General features: G+C 34.3%; 2 protein-coding genes and 1 long non-coding RNA gene across 3 annotated transcripts; 2 read left to right on the top strand and 1 right to left on the bottom strand.

Annotated features, from left to right (window-relative positions):
* The first annotated feature begins 8,442 nt into the window (after window positions 1–8,442).
* On the top strand, window positions 8,443–9,489 carry LOC115229891 (coatomer subunit beta'-like). Its single transcript, XM_029800156.1, has 6 exons — window positions 8,443–8,525; window positions 8,596–8,695; window positions 8,727–8,869; window positions 8,901–9,100; window positions 9,133–9,344; window positions 9,377–9,489. Exons 3-6 carry the CDS (start codon window positions 8,774–8,776, stop codon window positions 9,487–9,489), a joined length of 621 nt encoding a protein of 206 aa, XP_029656016.1. The 5' UTR covers window positions 8,443–8,525; window positions 8,596–8,695; window positions 8,727–8,773.
* Window positions 9,490–9,527: 38 nt separating this feature from the next.
* On the top strand, window positions 9,528–10,894 carry LOC115229900 (coatomer subunit beta'-like). Its single transcript, XM_029800159.2, has 6 exons — window positions 9,528–9,629; window positions 9,663–9,793; window positions 9,856–10,063; window positions 10,095–10,205; window positions 10,237–10,779; window positions 10,813–10,894. The coding sequence occupies exons 2-5, from the start codon at window positions 9,747–9,749 to the stop codon at window positions 10,468–10,470; spliced, it is 600 nt and encodes a 199-aa protein (XP_029656019.1). The 5' UTR covers window positions 9,528–9,629; window positions 9,663–9,746; the 3' UTR covers window positions 10,471–10,779; window positions 10,813–10,894.
* Window positions 10,895–14,869: 3,975 nt separating this feature from the next.
* On the bottom strand, window positions 14,870–15,370 carry LOC115229877. Its single transcript, XR_003883368.1, has 3 exons — window positions 15,221–15,370; window positions 14,996–15,187; window positions 14,870–14,964 (listed from the first exon to the last, which is right to left on the bottom strand). It is a non-coding gene; the product is annotated as an uncharacterized LOC115229877 (long non-coding RNA).
* Window positions 15,371–21,720: the final 6,350 nt, after the last annotated feature.

Below are 21,720 nucleotides of genomic sequence, written 5' to 3'. Positions count from 1 at the left end.
CAACTTTTCTTTTTAATGAATTACATATTTTGTATAGATTCTTGTTTGTTATATTCTTTAGCCAGTTGATGCCAAGCAACAGTCCGAGTTGTTTGCAATTGAAAAAATCTAGTTTTTCATTAAGGTTTGGGAGACTCCTCAGGTTGCAGCATTGTACATTAGGACCGGTTTTACGAAGGCATTGTATAGTTTATACATAATTGTGTGCTGATTTGTTTACTATAAATCCAGATTACTTTCATTTCTCTAAAGGCCGCGACGGCCAACATTTCTCTGTTTGTAATATCCTCGGGATCTCCGAGAAGCGACCTCATTATTTTACAGTATTTCCATTTTTCATTAGTTCGAGTTAATTTGCGGCGTATGGCTGTTGTCTTCGTCTTCTCGGCTTTAATTTTAATAAATCATTTTTCTAGCACATCTGCCATCTTTGTCTGTATATGGTTTAATGTTTTCTCATCGCTAAATATATAGTTGATATCGTTTACATAAATCTTCAATTTGAGTTAGATTGTCCATTAATAGTCGAGTCTCTGAGTGTCGCCTCCAAATCTAATTTTTCTAACTATGTCCAGAGCCTTCGAAGTGAGCAGAGGGTGGAACTCTATGCACCTCCTCCCATTCTTCCTCCTCTTCTCTGGCACTGTAGACCTTCGAGAAAGTGCATTCCAGCGTCTCTCGCTTACTAAACGTCAGGAAAGGGCTGGATCGGCGAGCATCAAACGAGACACTCTCCAGAGTCCTCTTAAGAACAGTTGCTTGTATATAAGCCTGTAGAGACTTATATACACCCAACTGTCTTAAGTACCGCTTGTGGTATTTGGTGACCAGTCCATCCCATGTCATCACACTCGGGATGACTGGACCGCCTCGCACTTTCTGGACCGCCTCAAGCCATACTTATTGCAGAGCAAAAGATGGAGGGACCTCACCACCTCGTTATGCCTCCATGTGTAATCATGGTAAAGCATACTCCCGCATTTCGTTGCTAAATGGTCAACGGTCATTGCCTTACTCTTACAGTGATTACACTGTTTCCGTTGACCATTAAAAAAGTTTCTGTCTTGCAAATATGAGAATAACCTTTCTGATCGGGGAGAGTTATTCTCATATTTCAGCCACGTTGATGACGACGATACGTCAATGTGCGGGTTGTCTAGGCTGCTAAAGAAAGTCTTGTGCCAAGGTTAAACAATATATTTAATTATTTTCAATATTACTAAAATATTGCGTGTTATTCCAGTCACATTTGCCGTTCATCTATTACACAATTGTTGTGAGAAAATAAGAGATCCTTATTCTGAAATTGATTGATTAGTGATTTTGTACAACCTGCAATTAATAAGAACAATAAAATAAATTAATATTCAAAGACAGAAACATCACCATTCCACCTCGTGTTCATTTGACAGTATGGCGGTCCTGACTTAAGGCCGCTACATACTATTCAGAAAATCTGATCGGAGTTCAAAATATTTTTGAATTATTTGCGGATGATAGATATCTAGTTCGAACAGCTAAAGAAAGTTTCAAAAACTATGTGACCTTATTCGAAGCTATTCGAACATTCCAGCTTTCCAAATAATGTCGCTATTGCAGATATTATTACGAAATTTGAAAGTACACGTTTCATAATTGAACAAGCATATGATGGTTTAGAATTGTTGGAATTTGGAAATGACAACAAATTTATCAAAGAATATATAAATAAAAGGCTTCAACAATGATATTTCAAACATAATTAAAATGACCAATTCACACACATCTCTTGCCGAGTATGCATTACTCCTGAATTGTCAGCCAACTTCCTGCTCGGTTGAAAGATATTTCTCTAAGGTAAAGAGTCTGGTTCCCGAGATTCTGGATTGCCAGACCGTTCCAGTTATGTTTTTTAGTTGATTTTTGTAAAACAAGTTTAGCCTCTCCAATTCTTTTGAGGTGCACTGGTCCAAGAGTTGTAAAATAGAATTGGTTTGATAAATTTGTCGTATAACATTAAAAAAATTTTATAATCTGACATTTAAGATACAGATATGAAGATCCCTTTAAACATTTAATGTATGCAAGAAATTGATAATTTTTTGAATCTGTCTTATAAAATATATAAACATGTTAAAACCTTGTTTCCTAGTAATAATTCTTAATGGTGCGTCAAAGAAAATATATTCAGTATGATTATTGAAAATTATTCAGTAGAAATAGGAAAGTGAAATGGAAATGTTTTAACAATCAATCCGTTATATACCAGGTCTTACTAGCTAGAAAAAATTGGGAACCTACTAGCAAGTATAATTTTAAATTACCAAAATATTATTAACTACAGCGATGATTGGGATTTCTTTTGGTGCGATCGTGAATTTATGCAACAAAATCATTTTATTTACTTTTCTCGGGAGCATAACAAAATATGCCATTTTAAAAACAACGGAGAAGTTTGTAGTTAAAATGATTATTTTTTTAGTTATGCTCAAAAAATATGTTATCAAGAAATATTATTAGACATAAAAAGAAACTTATAAAAGAAGGAAATCATGAATTTGCTAGCATGTAATTTATAAATTGTTTTTATTTCATAAGAATTGATTTCCTTCCAACGACGTTTGAAATTCCAGTTTTTTTATTTATTCTAATAAGTCTATTAAGGCGGACTTTTTAATTTTTACAGAAAACTTTAAAAGATGCCAAAACAGTATTTGGATTGCAAAACCGGCAAATGCAGCGCAAGGCCGTGGAATATTTCTTTTCCGACGATTAAGAGACATTATTGAATGGAGAAAAGTAAATAGATTACTTATTATTGCAGAATGAAAACTCAAGACTGATCGAAACTGGACGTCAACAACCTGAACCATATATTGTTCAGCAATATATCGACAATCCTTACCTTATTGGATTGAGGAAATTTGATATTCGTCTTTATGTTTTAGTCACATCTGTTTTATGTTTTAAAATATTATTATATAGTTCGAACCATTACAGGTATGGTTATACAGAGAAGGCTTTTCAAGATTTTCCACATCTCGATATAACAATGATTCGATTGAAAATTTGTGTAGCTTATAAGTAATAAACTTTTTAGATTGTCATCTTACAAATGTTGCTATTCAAAAAACATCACCAACATACCATCATGAAAGAGGATGTAAATGGCCAATAAGCAAACTTCGACAATATCTCACTGCATTTCATGGAATCGATAAAGTACATTTTTAATTTTTATTGAAAGGTAAACAAGTTATTTTGGAAAATTGATGAATTAATCATAATTTCGCTCATGAGTGTTCAGAGATCAGTTTTACATGATTCACATTGCTTTGAACTTTACGGGTATGATGTTTTATTTGACTCAACATTAAAACCGTAAAATATTGAATTCTAACAAATTTTTGGAGATAGATGGCTGATAGAAGTTAATGGATATCCGTCATTGTTATCAACGAATAAAGAAGACTTTGATTTAAAATTTGAAATGCTCAACGATTTAATTTCAGTAATAGATATGGAAGGACAGTGAGATTTGTCTGTACAGTAATGAATAAAATAGATTACAATCTGGATCAATCAGGATCGGAAATTTTGATTTAATATGGAACGATGGACCAGTTAAGTGTGAAAATTTCAGCATTGATATTCCAGTTTTTTCAAAGAATTCTTATTTAGGTTTACAAAATTTTTTTTAATATTCTAGGATGTAAGAGAACATTCAAATTATGAAAATTATATTTGACGTAGTAATAAATAATTCTCCTTCTATATTTAAATGACTTAAACCATCGCAATATATTCGGATGTAGACCTCCAAGAAAGTGCAGTCCAGCGCCTCTCGCTGACTAAATGTCAGGAAAGGACTGGATCGGCGAGCATCAAACTAGATACTCTCCAGACTTCTTTTAAGAACAGTTGACTGGATATGTGCTTGTAGAAACTTATCTACATCCAACTGTTAAGTACCCCTTGTGGTATTTAGTGACCTGTCTATCTCGCTTCAAGCAATACTTATTGCAGAGCAGAAGGTGGAAGGATTTCAGCACTTCTTTATGCTTCCATGCGTAACATGGTACAGCATACTCCCGCATTGCGTGGCTAGAAGGTCAACAGTCATCGCCTTACTTTTACAGTGGTTAAAAACAACGGACTTTTATAGAGGTTACACTGTTTCCTTTGACTTTTATAGAGACACATGAATTCGTTTGGATTAGTTAGTTCTTTGGTAACATGTTCTCTTTCTCTCTTGATCTTTCAATAAAAAAAGTGTGGTCGGCCTGAGCGAGATGGGCGAGATGTCAACTTCTCGTTTACATCTTGCAGCAGGGCTACTCTATTGCACATATGTTTTTTTCGTGCTTTTCTTCGAGATCTTTCACTATTGGTTCGTTCAACGTAAGAAGATTAAAGTCGAGTACTAAAAGAAGAAATTTTTGTGCGAATTTTGGATCGTACAATGTATCCGTGGCGTGCTTACAGGAAACGAAAGTAAAAGATGGACTAGACATAATCAACGATGATTTTTACACCTTACACCTTTCAAACTGTCCACACTACGGCATGGGCTTCGCAATACACAAAAAAACTGAACAATCGAATCCACAAGTCGTGGAGAGTGAATGACAGAATATGTGTCATAAAATTAAAATACGGTTAAAAACGATTCCATAGTCTCAATTATCAATGTATACGCTCCAACCTCTGTCAGAGTATCAACGGTGCGGTTGGCGACAAATTAGACGACTTCATTCTTCGTTGTCGCACGTATATGCATCTATGATAACCTCGTTTATGATATACATTTCGGGAGACTGGAACCCAAAGGCAAGAGGTGGGAGTAGTCACGAAGAATTCATGGGAAGACAAGGAATAGGGATCCGGAAACAATCATATGAATTTTGCAAAACATTGTATTTCTATGCAGCATGGCTCTTAGACCCTCAGCAAGACATAAAACGACATGTATCTGCCGCAGAAGGACAAATTTGTGAATATCAAGCAAATCTACAACCAAATAGATTACATTATTTGCAAACAAAAGTACAAGGCACGATAAAAGACTCTTGGAGCTACAGTGAGACACTATACCATTTTCAAGTCAATTTGTCTATTACAAACTTCAAACTGCAATCACAAAAATCAAGTGAATTTGAGAACAGCTTATCATTGGATTGAAAATAAAGATAATGAAAGACATCCAAGAGGAGGTAGAAGACATTCAAAAAAAATCAAATAATTTTGTTTAATTTATTTTTTAATGAAATGAAATCACCCGACCACGCCAGTGGTCTCAAAAGAAAGGGGGACGAACTCGTAAGCGTCAGAAAGGAGTATGTATTTCGATTTCTTCCTCTCCTCCGCAAGCGCGTGAGCCTATCCTGGAGAACATGCTGTCCAGAGCAATAGAGTCTCTGAAAAATAATCCACACAGGTCACGTCCCAAACAAGTGACCTACCTCCCCTTTTTTTAATAAAAATAAAAAAATAAACCTACTTCCCCTGAAAGGGAACGTATTCATCCCTTCAGGACGTTTCCGGTCATTCCGAAGAAGTCCAACAGGTTCCAGGGTAGACGGGGATCCGGCGGAATCCAAAGCCCTCTTCATGACATCATTGAGAAGTGCATGGCGCGGGAAACTCTTCTTACACGACAACGCGTGTAACCCGTTTTTAAGATCATCGAACTACACCGACAACGGTGCGGTTGGCATATGTCCAATCCCAGTCACAAACACACGCCGATACGGACGACTTCATCCTCCAGGAGCAAACCATTAGACGCTAGTGGGAGAGCATTTAACCAATCCCCAGAATGAGGCTGGCAGGCGCAGTTCAACGACGCTAACTGCATCTGATTGGCTTACGAGGGAAGGCTTTCCAACAAGTGTGAACATCTGATAGCATCCCAACTCTTCTGTATGAAAGGAATCTCGAGGAGGTCAAGTCCGGGCGATCTCCATTTGTGAACAGCAACTGGGTATTCCGATAGCTCGCAGAATTCTAGTGAGTTATTGAGAACAGAGCGAACAAAATTTCCAGAAGCAGACATCGAGGAGAGATAGTAAGGCAAGGCAAGATCTGCACAAGAACGAACCCCAATTCCCCCAAAGCGGAGTGGGAGCGCAGCACGAGAACGACCATCTTCAGTGGACAAAGTATTTAGAAGAAATTGCAGCGACAACACAACAGCGTCATCCAAAGGCAGAAGTTCTTGATGTAAACGATAACATGGTAGCGAAGCAAATAGGTCAGCCAAGGGATATAAAGAAAGTTTTTGAGTAAGAATAGCCCCAAATGAGACTCGAAATTTCGGACTCTGGAGCATAGATTCGAAATCTTTTCTTGTTGCGAGGCAATAGCCTTTGAAAGGTGAAAGAGTTAAAAGTGCGTGAAACCGTTTAGAAGAAAGCGGATAAAGCTCTGACGTTTTGTGTTGCGGTTACAACATAAAGCAGGTGTAATGAGTGTTCTAGCTGGTTGCTAGTTTTAATGTGCCCTTTAGACGGTTGTGTATGCTGTTTATTGTTATGGTAAAGATTCTAGCAGTTTGTTGGTGAGTACTGAGGATTAGCTTTTGATGATTAACATGAATAGGTGTTCCGTCTTGAAACACGTACCAAGGAGATTACCGTATTAGCAAGTCTAATGGAGTTATTTCATGCGGCGTAATGAAAGTAACTGGATGTGAAGGTGTTAAACCTGCAACATACGGTTTACTAGGGAGTGTTAGCTAATGCGTTAAGACCCGAAAGATGGCGAACAATACCTGATTAAGATGAAGCCAGTGAAAACATTGGTGGAGGTCTATCGCGGTTCTGACGTTCAAATCAATTGTTGAAGCTGGGTATAGAGGCAAAATACTAATCGAGCCATCTAGTAACTGGTTCTCTCAGAAATTTTTCTCAGGATAGCTGGTGTTCGTAAAAAGTTTCATATGTTAAAGCGAATTATTAGAGATCTGTGGTCAGATTGGGTGCATACTATTCTCAAACTTTAAAAACGTGAGATATGTGACTCACTTGATTGGAGGCACATATAAAATTAGAGTACCAAATGGGTCAATTATGGTAATCATGACTGGCGCTGTAGGATGAACCAAACGCCTGACTAGACGTACATAGGATACTATGAAAAATTTCAGTTGATTATGACAACTAAAAGGTGACCATAGAAGTCGGAATCCTCTAAGGAGTGTGTAATAACTCACCTGTCGAATTAACTTGCCTTAAAAATGGATGGCGCTGTAGCGTATGACCTATACTAGGCCGTTTTAGCAAATTGACTGGCTTTGGCCATTGAGGAAAGATAGCCTACGACAAGTAGAGAAATGTGGCGGTAGCATGGAAGCCACGCATGTGAATGCTGATAGAACTGTTCGCAAGTGCAGATTTTGGTGGTAGCAGCAATTACTCAGATGAGAGCTTTGAGGGCCTATGTTGAGAATGGTTTTATGTGAACATGAGTTGTACATGAGTTAGTCGGTATCAAGCACGTTGACAATTAATTTGAAATGACTAGTGTAGCCTGTGTGCGAAAAGGAATGGAGCTAATATTCCAGAACCTAACATTCTGAGATTATTCTGCAAATTATAGGCAAGAGTTTTTTTAACAAATAGGAAGTTTGATTAATAAATATTTAATATATTTATTAATTAAAAATAAAATAAATTTGTTTTATTTTTAAATAATATACATTCACTTACGTGTTTAGTCCTATGGTGTGTCTACTGAACATAATTTTTTGATATAATTATTATATTCATTCAATTTGAAATTATAGATAACGAATAAAAATCAAATGAAGAAAAAAATGATATGCCGTTCTGATCGAGTAAAAGCAATTGACTTTCACATTAAAGAACCCTGGATGTTAATTGCAATTTATAACGGGGAAATTAATGTTTATAACTACAATGATCAGGTTTATTTCCTTTAAAATTTTTTTAGAAATTAATTAAAACAATAAAAGTATCTGATACTCCTACAAGAACTGCAAGATTTGTTGCTCGGGAGGGCTGGATTGTAGCTGGCTCGGTTCATTTTATTGTTTAAATCAGCATAAAGGATGATATGAAAATAAGGGTATTCAACTACAATACACTAACACGGATTCATTGCTTTGATGCACACACTGACTTTATTCGAGATATTATTGTTCATCCTGTTCTTCCGATTTTAATCACTTCTAGCGGTATACTTTTATTTATATTTTTAGACGACCAGTCAATGAAGCTTTGGTCTTGGGAACGTACTTGGAAGGAAGTAAGAACATATCTCGGACATAGTCATTTTGTTATGGGACTTGCATTTAATCCAAAGGATTCAAATCAATTTGCATCTTGTTCTCTTGATTGTACCGTTCAGGTATTTTATATTTATTAAATCATTTCAAGGTATGGAATTTAGACTTAGAACGGCCCAATTTTGCCTTGAGAGGACATGTTGCGGGTGTGAACTGCGTTAAATATACTCACGCACCCGATCTTCCATATTTAGCTTCTGCTTCAGATGACTGTGACGTCATTTTGTGGGATTATCAGGTAAAATTTTAGAAATATTATTTTTGCCTATGGAAATATTTACAATTTATTTCGTATTGTGACTTTTTAGGCTAGAACATGTCTACGAAAACTATCAGGACATTCTGCAAAAGTATCAGCTGTCGCTTTCCATTATAATTTATCTGCCACATTATCTGCATCAGAAGATGGTGTCAATAAAAAATAATATTAAACTATCAGGAAAATTAAAAATATGGGGATACAACGTTGGATGTGATGATATTACCATGGATATGGTTTTTGGACGAGCGTGGGTTATTTCGACTCATCAGACGAACAATTTGATTGCTGTTGGTTACGACGATGGGGCTGTTCTATTTCAGGTTTCATTTCTGTTTGATTTATATTTTTTAGTTCGGTAAGGAAGAACCAGTTTTCAGTGTTGATTCTAACATGAAAATTTATATGGTTAATAAAAACACGGTACAATGTTTTAATCCGAAAAAAATATCTGACCCTTGTTGGCACGATTCTGAACGCCTTTCAATTCCATTTAAAGATGTAGGAACGTTTGATTTTATTCCTTCTGACATATTACACAGTCCCAATGGAAGGTACTTCGTTTATAGTATGTACAATATTTAAGATTTGTGACTATAATCAATGAAGATTCTTTTGTGGTGTATTCATCTGTGGGATTTCGTAGCAAGTGTTTTGGAAAGGGGATGATGGGAGGACAATTTGCTTGGAGTGCAGATTCTACAATGTTTGGAATTGCCAAGTCATCTGTTACCATCGTGCTTTATCGAAATTTTGAGAAACAGCCAGAAATTATGAAACCCCGATTCGGAGTTGATGGTTTTTAGAATTTAGATGTGAATATTATTTAGCGATTTTTGGCGGTCCATTGCTTGGTGTTAAATCTACTAATGGTCTTGCTTTTTATGACTGGCAAACTCGAGCTCTTATTAGACTAATAGATATATCCATTAAATCTGTATAACTTTTTTGAATATTTTTCAGCTATATTGGAATCAAAGTTGCGATTTTGTTGCTCTCAATGGAGGAGATGTGGTCCATATTTTAAAATATGATTGTTCTGTCAGGCCAGTCTCTGATTGCGGGTCGAATGACGCTTTTGAGGTATTTTTAATTGAATTTTAATTTTCTTTTTAGCTGATTAGTTCTGCTGACATTGAAACAGACAAAATTGTGTGGTACAAAAATGCATTGATTTATATTAATTCGTCTGATAAATTGATGTATTACGTCTATGGAGAATATTTCAATGTAGCTTCTCTTGAAAGGTGTCTTTTTGTACTTATGTTTTTTGTATTTCTTATCAATTAATTTTTGATTTAAATATTAGTGGGATGTTTTTAATATCTTATTTATCTGAAATTGATTGTGTTTTCGTCACCGATAAAACTCGGAGTTTGATCTCGTATAAACTATCATCATTACTTATTGACTATCATATTGCAGTACTTTCAAAAGATTTCAAGCTGGCTGATCAGATTATACAAAGTTTACCTAAATCGATGCTTAACGACATTGCACACTTCCTTGAAAAACAAGTTTTTAGCTTTTTGGATAAAATATATTTAGGGATTTCCTGATCAAGCAATATTAATTTCGGATGATGATGTACATAAATTCGAATTGGCGATTCAGATTAGAGATATTGATAGTTCTCTTTTTCTTGCTAATGAACTTATGGTTGTTTTCTAAACAACATTAAAATTTATAGGATGAGAATAAGTGGAAGCAAGTTGCCGATTTGGCACTTTCTCTAGGAGATTACGAAATCGCAAAAGAATGTCTTAAGCATGTTAAGGATTATAGCAGCTTATTATTGATGGCAGCATCTAATTGTGATCAAACACTTTTCAATGACATTATTGACGGTGCCATCACTGATGACTTGCCACATATTGGATTTTTAGCTTCGTTTTGTTCTGGAAAGTTTTATAATTTTTACTAATAGCTTTAGCCTTAGTAAATGCTTCGAACTCCTTATGGCTTCTGATTGCTATGCTGAGGCTGCTCTATTCAGCAGAACTTATCTGCCTAGTTTTATGAATCGGTTTGAAAACTGATAATATTTTGTAGTGCTGTAAAAAGTTGGAGAACTCATTCTTCTATTTTATACCCTTGTATAGAACAACAATTGGCTGATCCTCTGGAGCGTCCATTAATGTTCAGTGAACTTACAGAAACGTTGAAAGCTGAAATTTTTCAAAAAAATCGCTGCGATCAAAAAACTACTTCCAGATCTTATCCTACATTGGCAGTATTTGATTTTGAAGATTATTTTATCATTTAGCCAAATATTGAACGTAATATACTTGAAGAAATGTGTGAGGGAAACGTTTACATTAACGCCGAAGAAGATTTAAATAATTCGAGTGGTTGATATTTATGTCTTATTGAATTATTATTATTTACACTGAGCTCTGTTATCGGTCATGAAGAACTATGTACAACAAATAGGTGAGATTCCTAGTCACCTTACTGTATTTTTGACGATTTTAAGCCGCGTCGCGTAGAATGTAGAAATCCTATTCATCCTTAAGGCACTTCCCAGTGCTTTGTGTCTAATCGAAAACGTTTTAAAAGTTGCTTTGAAGTCTTTCAAATTAAAACTATAAATCAAATTTTTAAAAGAAAAATCTCTTATTTTCATATCATCCTTTATGCTGATTAGACAAATAAAATAAATCACGCATTCGTTCAACGCATGGAATAAATTCCTTGCATTGAGGCGAGTTTTTAATAACACTGCTGCCCTACTACGAGGACCCGCCACTACACACTTCCTCGTTGCAGGTGTTATTAATAAGGTTGGACTTTCAACCACGCCAAGATACTAATACCCTTAACCCTTTTCCAAGACTTTGACTAGGGGTGTTAGTCGCAAAGCGTTGTAGTTGAGCTACAGACCGACTGCCTTCATAAAATTTTCAAGACTTTTCCCATCGAGTGGAGGATCTCTGAAGACCGAGCGAACAGTTTGATGCATCTCTCTAGCTTAACCTCGCAAATATCGCATTTTTGTAGTGTAGATACACATTCCACCTGTCCATCATATTTGCAACAAATTTGATGAACCAAGAAGCCAACTTGAGTCTTCGCAGGCACTCAACGATGTAGCCATGGTCAACCGAGTTATATATCTTTTTCACAGCCACCCACATCGATACTAGTAAATTTCAGTGGGCTCTCGCGAGACATTTGTTGGCCAGTGTCTGGTTCTTAGCTCCCTGGCAATCCCTCTGATTACCTAACTGATTCTCGGAAAGAATCCCATTCACCTCCACGAAATTTCTGACTTCAGTAGCCATTACCTTAGTCATTAACTTTTACAGGTTGGACATACAGTTTATCAGGCGATAATCTGTCGGAGCGGTAGGGTTATCTACTTTAGAAATTAAATAACTGACCCCAGTACAGAACCACTCTAAAATTGAGTCAAGGTCAAGTGTAAACTGTTTGATTGCTCGACACCTGCAATCATGGATTGGTTTACAATTTTTTATAAAGAAATTATACACATTATCGACCCCAGTTGTTTTCCAGTCAGAGAGACGGGTTACTGCCTCATCGAATTTCTTGCAGATGTTAGAAACACAAGACTTGGTCATCAAGGGAGCATCGGATCCACAAAACGGAAACAATACACCCTTGCGAGAGGTTGCTTTCCACATACTCCCCCGTGTGTCAAGCATTTCGGCCTTTTGCTGGGTACCCTCCTTCGTCTCTCCGTGCAGCCGCGATAGTTGATCGCAAGATATTAAAGTCGTCAGATGTTTTTTATTGGTTCATTTTAACAAATTCAGGCTGAAAATCTTTCGTTTTGTGACATCAAGCATTCGTAATTTTATCGAGCGTTAAAATGCTAAAAAAGGTAAAACATACCACCCTCGCCAAAATAAACGGTTTTTTATTCCCCTTGTGTTATTAAAATTTTTGATGTAAATATATAACACAATAAAATAAAATTAATTTAGGGTTATCGACAAAGAAAAATTTTGGTTATCTTTACCAAATATGCCGTATTTAAAAACAGCTTTTTGCGCTTTTCCCGCAAATAAGCCGAATTACCATACTATTAAAAATAACTTAAATATTTAAAAATTTTATTTTTCAAAAAAATCAACAATTTCATTTAAGCTGAAATCTACTAGTTTATTTAAAAACTGAATTATACTTGAAGATAAACTCATCCAAATCCAATGAATCCGAGAATTAGTGGACGTCCTGTGATAATAAATTGTTTAAAAAAACAACCAAAAGTCACAATTCATTGAATCTTCAAAATCAAATACAGAATTTCCATTTCTAGTATTAAAATAATAGTTTTTATGTGTATTGGTTGATATGCACTTAATCCAAGGATCTTTTATATTATAAGAATAAAATATTACACCTTTTATAACTTTAAGTATTAATAACCTATCAGGGATAATCCAACAATTAGTATCCACTTTAAAATATTCAATAGAATTGTGAGAGATCAAACTAATAGAGTAATATCATTATTCAAACACCTTTTAAAAATGTCTGAGATATAACGTGGTGAAAACAATGTAGAAATTCTAAAATAACATAATCCATGAGACACTGATGTCCTAATAGCTTCGCACATGTACTGACATTTTTTAATTCTAAAATAAATTATGAGAATAACCGTTCAACTAGAGGCAATTTCGAGACATCTAATCCATTAAGTAAAGAGCAATCGACAATATGGAAAGACGGTAGCTTGGACATATAATTAAAAGACAAAAAATATTTAATAAAATAAACTTTTCCGTAATACTCGTCAATGAAAAAACCTTCAACCAAAGTATCACGCGGGAGCCTTATTTCAAAATTAAAATCCAATAACTCATATTTATGCCAAATTTTCCGTTTATTGTCATCGTGAAACCAGACAAATACATTATCAACCTTTTTTAATTATTTTAAAAATAAATTACCCCTACGGATGCTAATGTTACATGTGTTCCAGATATTAAACAAAGTAGATAATTTTTAACATGTAAATTAATTCTTATCAAGTCACTTATTTTATTTATATAAACCTGATGACATTCGACAAAATTATATGAAGGGCACTAAAATAAATTGTGAAAAAATATTTTAATGTTTACCGAATAAATTTTACAAAATCGATCTTCAATTTCACTACCGGAATAAGGTGGTTTCATCTGATGTAGCTACTCAAATAAGAATATTCATTGCTACTTTCCATTTTTTGATTAATATTTTTGAGAACTCGTTTTGTCTGAGATCCATTGGTACATTATTCATTGCAAATGTAATAAGCTTTGCAAGACTAAAAGCAATTCCTTGTCCTATTCTTTAAAAATAACTTCCAAATTAAACCTATTATTAGAGTTTATAATAGATTCAACAAAGATACGATCTTTGAAAATAAACGATATCGGTATTATTTCACGTATATCACTGCAAATAGTTTTCGATTCTTTCAATAAATTCATTTTATCGTTAACACTTTGAAAAAATTTTATAAGCATTTTGTTTGAACCACTATTCTCTTTAAATACAATATATCTGCAGATGAAAATGAACTTTCAAACCTTTCAGAATTTCCCGGTCTGCTGCTATATGGCTTAACAATATTGACGTATTTAAAGACAGAAGACATAAGATATATAAGGCCCACTGAAAATGGTGTAACAATATCGAAGAGCTTCGACATAAAAATCCCACCTAAAATGATTGAAAAACTGTAACCTGGTCTAATCACATGCAGTGCAAGTAGGAACTGACATAAGTATAATTGTTTAGACATAATTTCTTGCATGTTTTCGTTTCCTGAAACGGAAAAACCCTTATTTTGAAACAATTAATTACATACCCCATCAGAAACTACAAAATTGACTCCTTTATAGTCAGTTCTTTTTAATACATACTGAGAGAATTCAAAAATATTATCCTGTTTAAAAATATCACCATCACCATCGGGGTTATTTTTGCCTATTTAGTATCAATTATTATAAAGAAAAAAACCATAATGAGGTTCAAAAAACAGAGGAGATGCCGCTGTAAACTTTTCAAGTTGAAAATCGCACTCCTCTTTAAGAGTAAATCCAAATCCTTTAGCAGTTATTCCTTTTTCGAAAAATCTCCAAAGTAAATATTCACTGAATCCTCCAGGACCAGCGCAAATATCAGCAAAGTAAACAATTGGAGTCTACAATTATTTTATTATAACAAAAACATTTTCGGTCGGAGTCGTAAAAATGTAATCAAAAAGATAGTCCATATTTGCCATTTTGACAGCAGCTCTAATGTAAATAGTCACAATATGAAGTAATTAAATGAAAAATTTACAAAATTAGTATATAAAAAACCGATTCATAAAATAATGACGGCCAATAGATTCAAATGGATTTGAAAGCTTATGAGCCCTACTAATTGTCGAAGGAGACATCGAATCCAGCATATTCTAAACAGTTATATGTTAAGCTATAAATAACCTTCAAGTCAATAATTTGATGCCACAGATCTTTGTCAATGAAATCCGTTTCAGTCGAAATATCTCGACAAGTCTATTTAAACGATAACAAAAATAGCCTAGCCTTCTGAACATTGATAGGATTTAGTAAAAATAGACTAATATCAAAATTCTCAGAAATCTTAATACTGTCGATAGTCTCAGTCAATTTACTCTAAATATGATTAAATTTTATTAGTTATAGTACAATTGGGTCAAAATTGGTATCCCATTCGACATTTTTATCTATAAACCTGCTCCTTTTAGAACCTAGTCCTCCCATTCCTAAAATTCCTGTCATTGGAAGAGGATCTAATATTCCAGATTCATTCTTTCCTAGTCCTTTTCCTTCTTTATAACCCATATTATTCTAAATTTATAGCTGAATATACAAATTAAACCATTATTTTATTAGCAACTGGTAAAAAATTCTTTGACAATGTAGAGTTTTGATTTGTTTTTAAGCCTCTTTTTACATTTTCAAGTATATTTAATAGATTCTTCTGGTTTAGAGTTCTATCTGTAAGTTTTGTTTGTTTATTGTCGTCGTATGGATTATATTTTTTCCGCATCACAATAAAATTAACTATTAAGTAAAGAACATAACATCAACTAGTAAAGTTTAACAGAATATTATATTTTTGTATTAAGAAATATTAATTTCATATTTATATAATTTTTTTATAAGAACTCTATTTTTTTATATTTTGATTAATTTTTTTTTGATCTTAGAACTCTATTATATCTAGTTTGCCAAATGGAGAATCGTTTTAATAAAGAATTTGCACTGAGGCCATTTTCCATTAGGATCTCTGTAAAAAATATTTTTGTAAATTTAGATTTAAGTGGTATATTTCATTTTAATAGCCATTTTGATGCTGTCGTCACCTGTTGAGAGTGGTTTCAGGTTGGGAACGTTCGCGCAAAATCGATTTCGCCGTTAACGCCGTTGCTATGCTAGTGAAGGATCGTGTATCGGCAGATGAATCAGAATGAGTTGAATTTTAAAAGGACGGCATCATTATTCAGATTGTCCAACTCCAAGAAAGACTGTTTATTTTACAACATCCGGGATCTTATTACGTACTTTTACTCTCAAATAAGCATAAGAAATGAAAATGTTTATCGAAATCTAAATTAAAAAAATGGACTTCCTGGTCGAGACAGACTGCTTTTTCTAAGTAAAGATACTGTTCATAGATCTTGTAGAAGTGAGTTTATGTCTGTTCTCAAATCCTGCTGCCAATGTCAAACGAAAGATCTTATGAACACCGGATCGGCAATTAAGCCCATAAGTGCATATAGAATGAGAAAAAGGTATCGCTTTTATTCTAATACTAGTCGGCAGCTCGCTTCGCTCACCGCGACCTAGCTCTGCGGAGGGCCTGTTTCATCAAACAACTATATAAGTTTATGTAGATGTATAAAACTACCTGGTTTAATGTACCCCTATTCTATCGCCTGTTGATAAACGATGTTTGTCGTCCGTCCTTCCTTGGCATATATGAATAAATTTTCTCTTCTGCTACCTCGAGCATCCCACATACAGCTGTCCATGTGAAAAAGCACTCACTATCTATAAAATAACCCAAACTACCTTTAATGACTGTCCCTGGGCCTGTTTATTGTCATTGCAACTTTTTTTTTTTTCATTTTTTGTGGTTTATTTTTTGTATATTTAATTTTTCTTTTCCTTTGTAATTCCTTTTTTCTTTTTTTATTTTTTTGTTTTTTATGGCGGAAATGGGGCAGAGGAAAGAGACATGGGCAGGGCGGAAATGCGGCAGGCAAGAAAGCGACACACAAAAAAGCGACACACCAAAAAAGCGACACACAAAAAGATTTAATTAATTACCTTATTAAGTGACCGTTTTTCTTCAGCTTCGTTTTTCCTCCTTCGGTTATCTATTTAACAAAATTATTTTGAATAATAAAAAAAGTTTAGGAAAGAGGCATACCGAAAATAAATTCTATCTTTACGAAAAAATTCAAGTAAATAGTTAATATTTTTACGCAAATTCTTCTGATTGCGCTGTCAATGGTGGTAAATTGTGTTAATGGTTGTGCTAATGTGGTTTCAACTATAAAGTGTTTTTCAAAATCTGTTAATTGCACACTCTATTCAAGGTCGTGGCGTCAATTGGTGGTAAATTGTGTTAATGATTGGCTATGTGGTTTCAACTATCAAAATGGTTTTTCAAAAATTGTAATTGCACACTCTATCAAAGTCGTGCAATTGTGATTGCAAATCTGTCAAAGTCAAATATGATAATAGCTTTAATTTTGATTCATGTCGATAATGATATGCATTTAATTTTAAAGAGAAAAAAATAGGTGAATTGAATTTCTTTATCGCGAATAATTGGGAGTTCATCATTGTTAATATTCTCGATGTCGTTTTCATCAAGGATATTCTTAATACGTGAGATTTTTGCCTTGAAGGTTTAATGGACCTCATCATGAATGTCGAGGACATTCGCGTTGTTCATTTTAATCAAAATGCAGAAAATAATTTTTGATTTTTTGGGGGGAAGGTTTTAAGGACTCATCATGTAAGTCGAGGACATTGTAGTTGTTCATTTTAACCAAAATGCAGAAATTTTTTTTTATTTTTTTGGGGGGGAGGTTTAAGGACTTCATCATGTAAGTTGAGGACATTGTAGTTGTTCATTTTAACCAAAATGCAGAAAATTTTTTTTAATTTTTTTGGGGGAAGGTTTTAAGGACTTCATCATGTAAGTCGAGGAACATTGTAGGTGTTCATTTTAACCAAAATGCAGAAAATTTTTTTTAATTTTTAAGGGGGAAGGTTTTAAGGAACTTCATCATGTAGTCGAGGACATTGTAGTTGTTCATTTTAACCAAAATGCAGAAATTTTTTTTTAAGTTTTTTTGGGGGAAGGTTGTTAAGGACTTCATCATGTAAGTCGAGAGGACATTGTAGTTGTCATTTTAACCAAAATGCAGAAAATTTTTTTTAATTTTTTTTTGTGGATGGAAGGTTTTAGGACTTCATCATGTAAGTCGAGGACATTGTAGTTGTTCATTTTAACCAAAATGCAGAAAATTTTTTTTTATTTTTTTTGGGGGGGAAGGTTTTAAGGAACTTCATCATGTAAGTCGAGGACATTGTAGTTGTTCATTTTAAGCCAAAATGCAGAAAATTTTTTTTTAATTTTTTTGGGGGGGAAGGTTTTAAGGACTTCATATGTCAGTCGAGGAAATTGTAGTTGTTCTTTTAGCCAAAAGCAGAAAATTTTTTTTTAATTTTTTTTGGGTGGGGAAGGTTTTAGGACTTCATAATGTAAGTCGGGACATTGTAGTTGTTCATTTTAACAAAATGCAGAAAGTTTTTTTTTAATTTTTTTTGGGGGGAAGGTTTTAAGGACTTCATCATGTAAGTCGAGGACATTGTAGTTGTTCATTTTAACCAAAATGCAAAGAAAATTTTTTTTTAATTTTTTTGGGGGGGAAGGTTTTAAGGACCTCATCATGTAAGTCGAGGACATCGTATTGCCAATTGAAGTTGGTGTGCACACACAGACGTCAGACAGACAGACAGACACACACCATACCATTTTATTATTAAGATTAGGAGTATTTTTTAATGTTTGGAAAAACTTCAATTCTTCACACGGACAATTGGAAGTAATCCATCAACGAGAGGATTGAGCATATAAGAGGTGTGAAAGGTGCATTTGGGTGCAGGGGCAGATAGAAAGACTAAACCAATCCTGAAATATATGTTGTCTTCCGCGTGATTGTCTGAAAACTTCAATTATAAATGGATTTCGATAATAAACCGGATAACCAGTTCATAAAACTCAACGGTGCAAAGAATTTTAATAAAATCTGTTTTTTTTAAGTTTAAATAATATGGCATTAAAGTATGCTGATAGTGAGACTAACTAAAGAAATTCTCAATATTTTACAAAATATCAAAGAAGAATATTAAGAAATTGAGACAAGCATTCTGCTTTAATTGGAACCTGACCCGCGGACGATTTAATATGGCCCGCGAGAAAAGTTTAAAGGTATGTTTAAAATTTTGAATTATTATTTAACACCAAATACAAATATCTAGATTCTAGAATCTAATTACAAATAAAAAATTGTTTCTCGATTAGAATAGTTTTTTATTGTTCAAGAAAAACCAAAACCCAAAAAACAAGGAAAGATTAAAAAACAAGGCACCGAAGTTTCTTTCCATGCTAACCCCAATTATATATAATTACTTAACATAACTTTTCTCCAGGATGGGGAAAATGAGAACGGATAAGTTTGATGCACTATTCTCATGTTTGCAGAATCAGCAATCTTTTTTTGCTAAATTTCGAAGTGAAAGTGAGGCAGCTGTCAAAGATAGCCACTTTATTTAGCAGGAAATAGCGTTAGCATCAAAACCTTATAGTGATGGTGATTTTATAAAAGCATTTATTATGAAAGCTACCGAAATCATATGCCCTATTAATCGACCTGATTTTGCGAGTATTAACCTCACAAGAAATACTGTGGCGAATAGGATTTCGGATCTTGTCACTGATTTTCATAATCAATTTAAGACGAAAATCAGTTCATTCATTACCTATTGTTATTGACGAGAGTCCTGACATTATGGATGTGGTTCAGTTAGCTATATTCATTCGTAGCGTGGACGAGGATTTGACGGTCACCCGGGAATTTCATGATTTAATACCTATGATGGATACCATTACGGCAAATGAAATATTCAAATCTCTTGGCACTATGTTGGATAGCTTTGGAGTGGAATGGGAACGTGCTTTTATTGTGGCTACAGATTGTCAATGATTTTTTAATCCGGCACGAGGAAGAAATGAGTTTGACACCCCTGGTCTAGACGTTATGATGATGTCGTCTGCATAGGATAAAACCAGGGTGTTATCTTTTTTAGGTATGTCACTTAAAAGGAGGTTCGAAGGTGTTGGGGAAAGTGGTGAACTCTGCGGTACGCCGTTTGGGAGGTAGCGATAATGTGGCAAACTTAGAGTCATGTTTGCGCATAATGATATCTACCCTACCAGTGGATTTCAATAAGCTCGCAAAAAATACCAAAGATCCTGGCCGTTATTAGAATGACTTGTATAATACATTTCTTTTAATTAATTTTCCTTCTTTCTTATCTTTTGTCCATGAAATAATTATTTATTTTAATAATATGATGTCTCTGATGAACGAGAGCATTTCCTGTCCAAGAACTCATTCGGTCTCGATGACAATGGGCAACTTATGCGGTCACTTTTAATAATTAAAAAAAATTACTATATTAATATCGAAAAAATAATGCAGAAAATGTGCGGCCGTGGAAGAGAAGGAAAAAAATGCTATGCGGCCGCAAACCCAAAAAGCTTGCGCACCCCTGGTCTAAAGGAAGCGGGGTCTCTAGGGTCTCCGTGAGGTGTGAGGATAGATATGATGGTTGATTTTTCCATGCCGTAGATACGAGGTCGGTATTCAGCGAGTTGTTGTATATTTCAATAAGAGCGTTTAGACCAGGGTTTCTTAACCGGGGGTACATGTGTCTAGGAGGTACACGAGAAGATCCAGGGGGTACGCGGAACAATTTTTGTGATTATTCAGATATGTTTCGATTCTTGCACACTTATGGAATTTTGGAGTAAAATGATTCCAAAGTATTCGTTATTGACTATGGCTAGTATGCAATATTTAATTCCTTATCCAACAACAAACTTATGCGAAACTGCGATGTCTTGTTTATCATTTATTTAAATCTCGTAATCGATTGAAAATTGGAGATGATATGCGAATCGCTCTTGGCAACATGGATTCGAATATTAAAAAACTTGTTGCAGAAAAGCAACAACAAATATCTCACTAGAATTAAATCTTTTACACTTTTTCGGCATAAAATATTTTATTGATTTTGTTTAATTAGAAAATAGTTTATATTTTATAATTAAATCATTTAAGATGTGTAAAAATTTAAAAATCGATAGGGGGTACGCGGGATCCATTTTTAACCCCAAGGGATACAATTTATCAAAAATTTGAAAAAGGTTAAGAACCGCTGGTTTAGACGATGTGGACCGAGATTCTTTATGTGAAGGATACATTTTGATCGGGATTGCATGAGCGGTAGTTGCTCGAGTTTTTTAACAAGATATTTGACCTGGAAGACAGTTATTCTTATTTGGCATGGGGTTTTGGATCTATCTGGTACAAGGTATTAATTGGCTCATTAAAATTGCTTTGTCTAGAAAAACTGTCGAAAATATATCGGTGCCTATATAATTTAAGAATGGATCAAACTTAAGGTCTGAATGTAATAATAAATAGAAACTAAAATTAACGAAGAACCCTGGCTGTTTCAGGGTCTCTCATTGGGGGTCATCGGGACAACAGCCAAACGATTCTATCTGCTGGGACTGTGTGACCTTTTCATTATTGTTTTTAAATTCAATAAATATCTTATTAAAAAAATAGAAAGCATTTTAGTCAATTTGGAGATCGAGGCACGGATCTTCTCCAAGATCTATGATTCCCGCGAGATGAGCTGGCTATCCCAAGGATTTCCTTTGCCATTTGCACAGGGAACTGTAAGTCAATCTTCTTTCCGACGATGTTATCGACGAACTTAGTTTGATTTCTTTACTTTACTCAAATTAATCTCATTTAAATTAATCAGAAATAATTTATATTTTAATTTATTGAATAAAATTCTTTAAAATC

This window comes from Octopus sinensis, unplaced genomic scaffold, assembly GCF_006345805.1.
Source record: "Octopus sinensis unplaced genomic scaffold, ASM634580v1 Contig13764, whole genome shotgun sequence".
In the NCBI taxonomy this organism is placed as follows: domain Eukaryota; kingdom Metazoa; phylum Mollusca; class Cephalopoda; order Octopoda; family Octopodidae; genus Octopus; species Octopus sinensis.
The sequence above is the reverse complement of the archived record's forward strand: the minus strand, read 5'-3'. Positions and strand labels throughout refer to the sequence as shown.

What these genes read in the sequence shown, in the direction of transcription:
- LOC115229891 (XM_029800156.1), top strand. Translation starts at nt 8,774, where the DNA reads ATGGATATGGTTTTTGGACGAGCGTGGGTTATTTCGACTCATCAGACG. An exon ending in ATGGGGCTGTTCTATTTCAG is followed by an intron (nt 8,870 to 8,900) that starts GTTTCATTTCTG and finishes TATATTTTTTAG; the next exon opens with TTCGGTAAGGAAGAACCAGT. An exon ending in TTACACAGTCCCAATGGAAG is followed by an intron (nt 9,101 to 9,132) that starts GTACTTCGTTTA and finishes ACAATATTTAAG; the next exon opens with ATTTGTGACTATAATCAATG.
- LOC115229900 (XM_029800159.2), top strand. Translation starts at nt 9,747, where the DNA reads ATGTATTACGTCTATGGAGAATATTTCAATGTAGCTTCTCTTGAAAG. An exon ending in AATGTAGCTTCTCTTGAAAG is followed by an intron (nt 9,794 to 9,855) that starts GTGTCTTTTTGT and finishes TTTAAATATTAG; the next exon opens with TGGGATGTTTTTAATATCTT. An exon ending in TTCTTGCTAATGAACTTATG is followed by an intron (nt 10,206 to 10,236) that starts GTTGTTTTCTAA and finishes TAAAATTTATAG; the next exon opens with GATGAGAATAAGTGGAAGCA.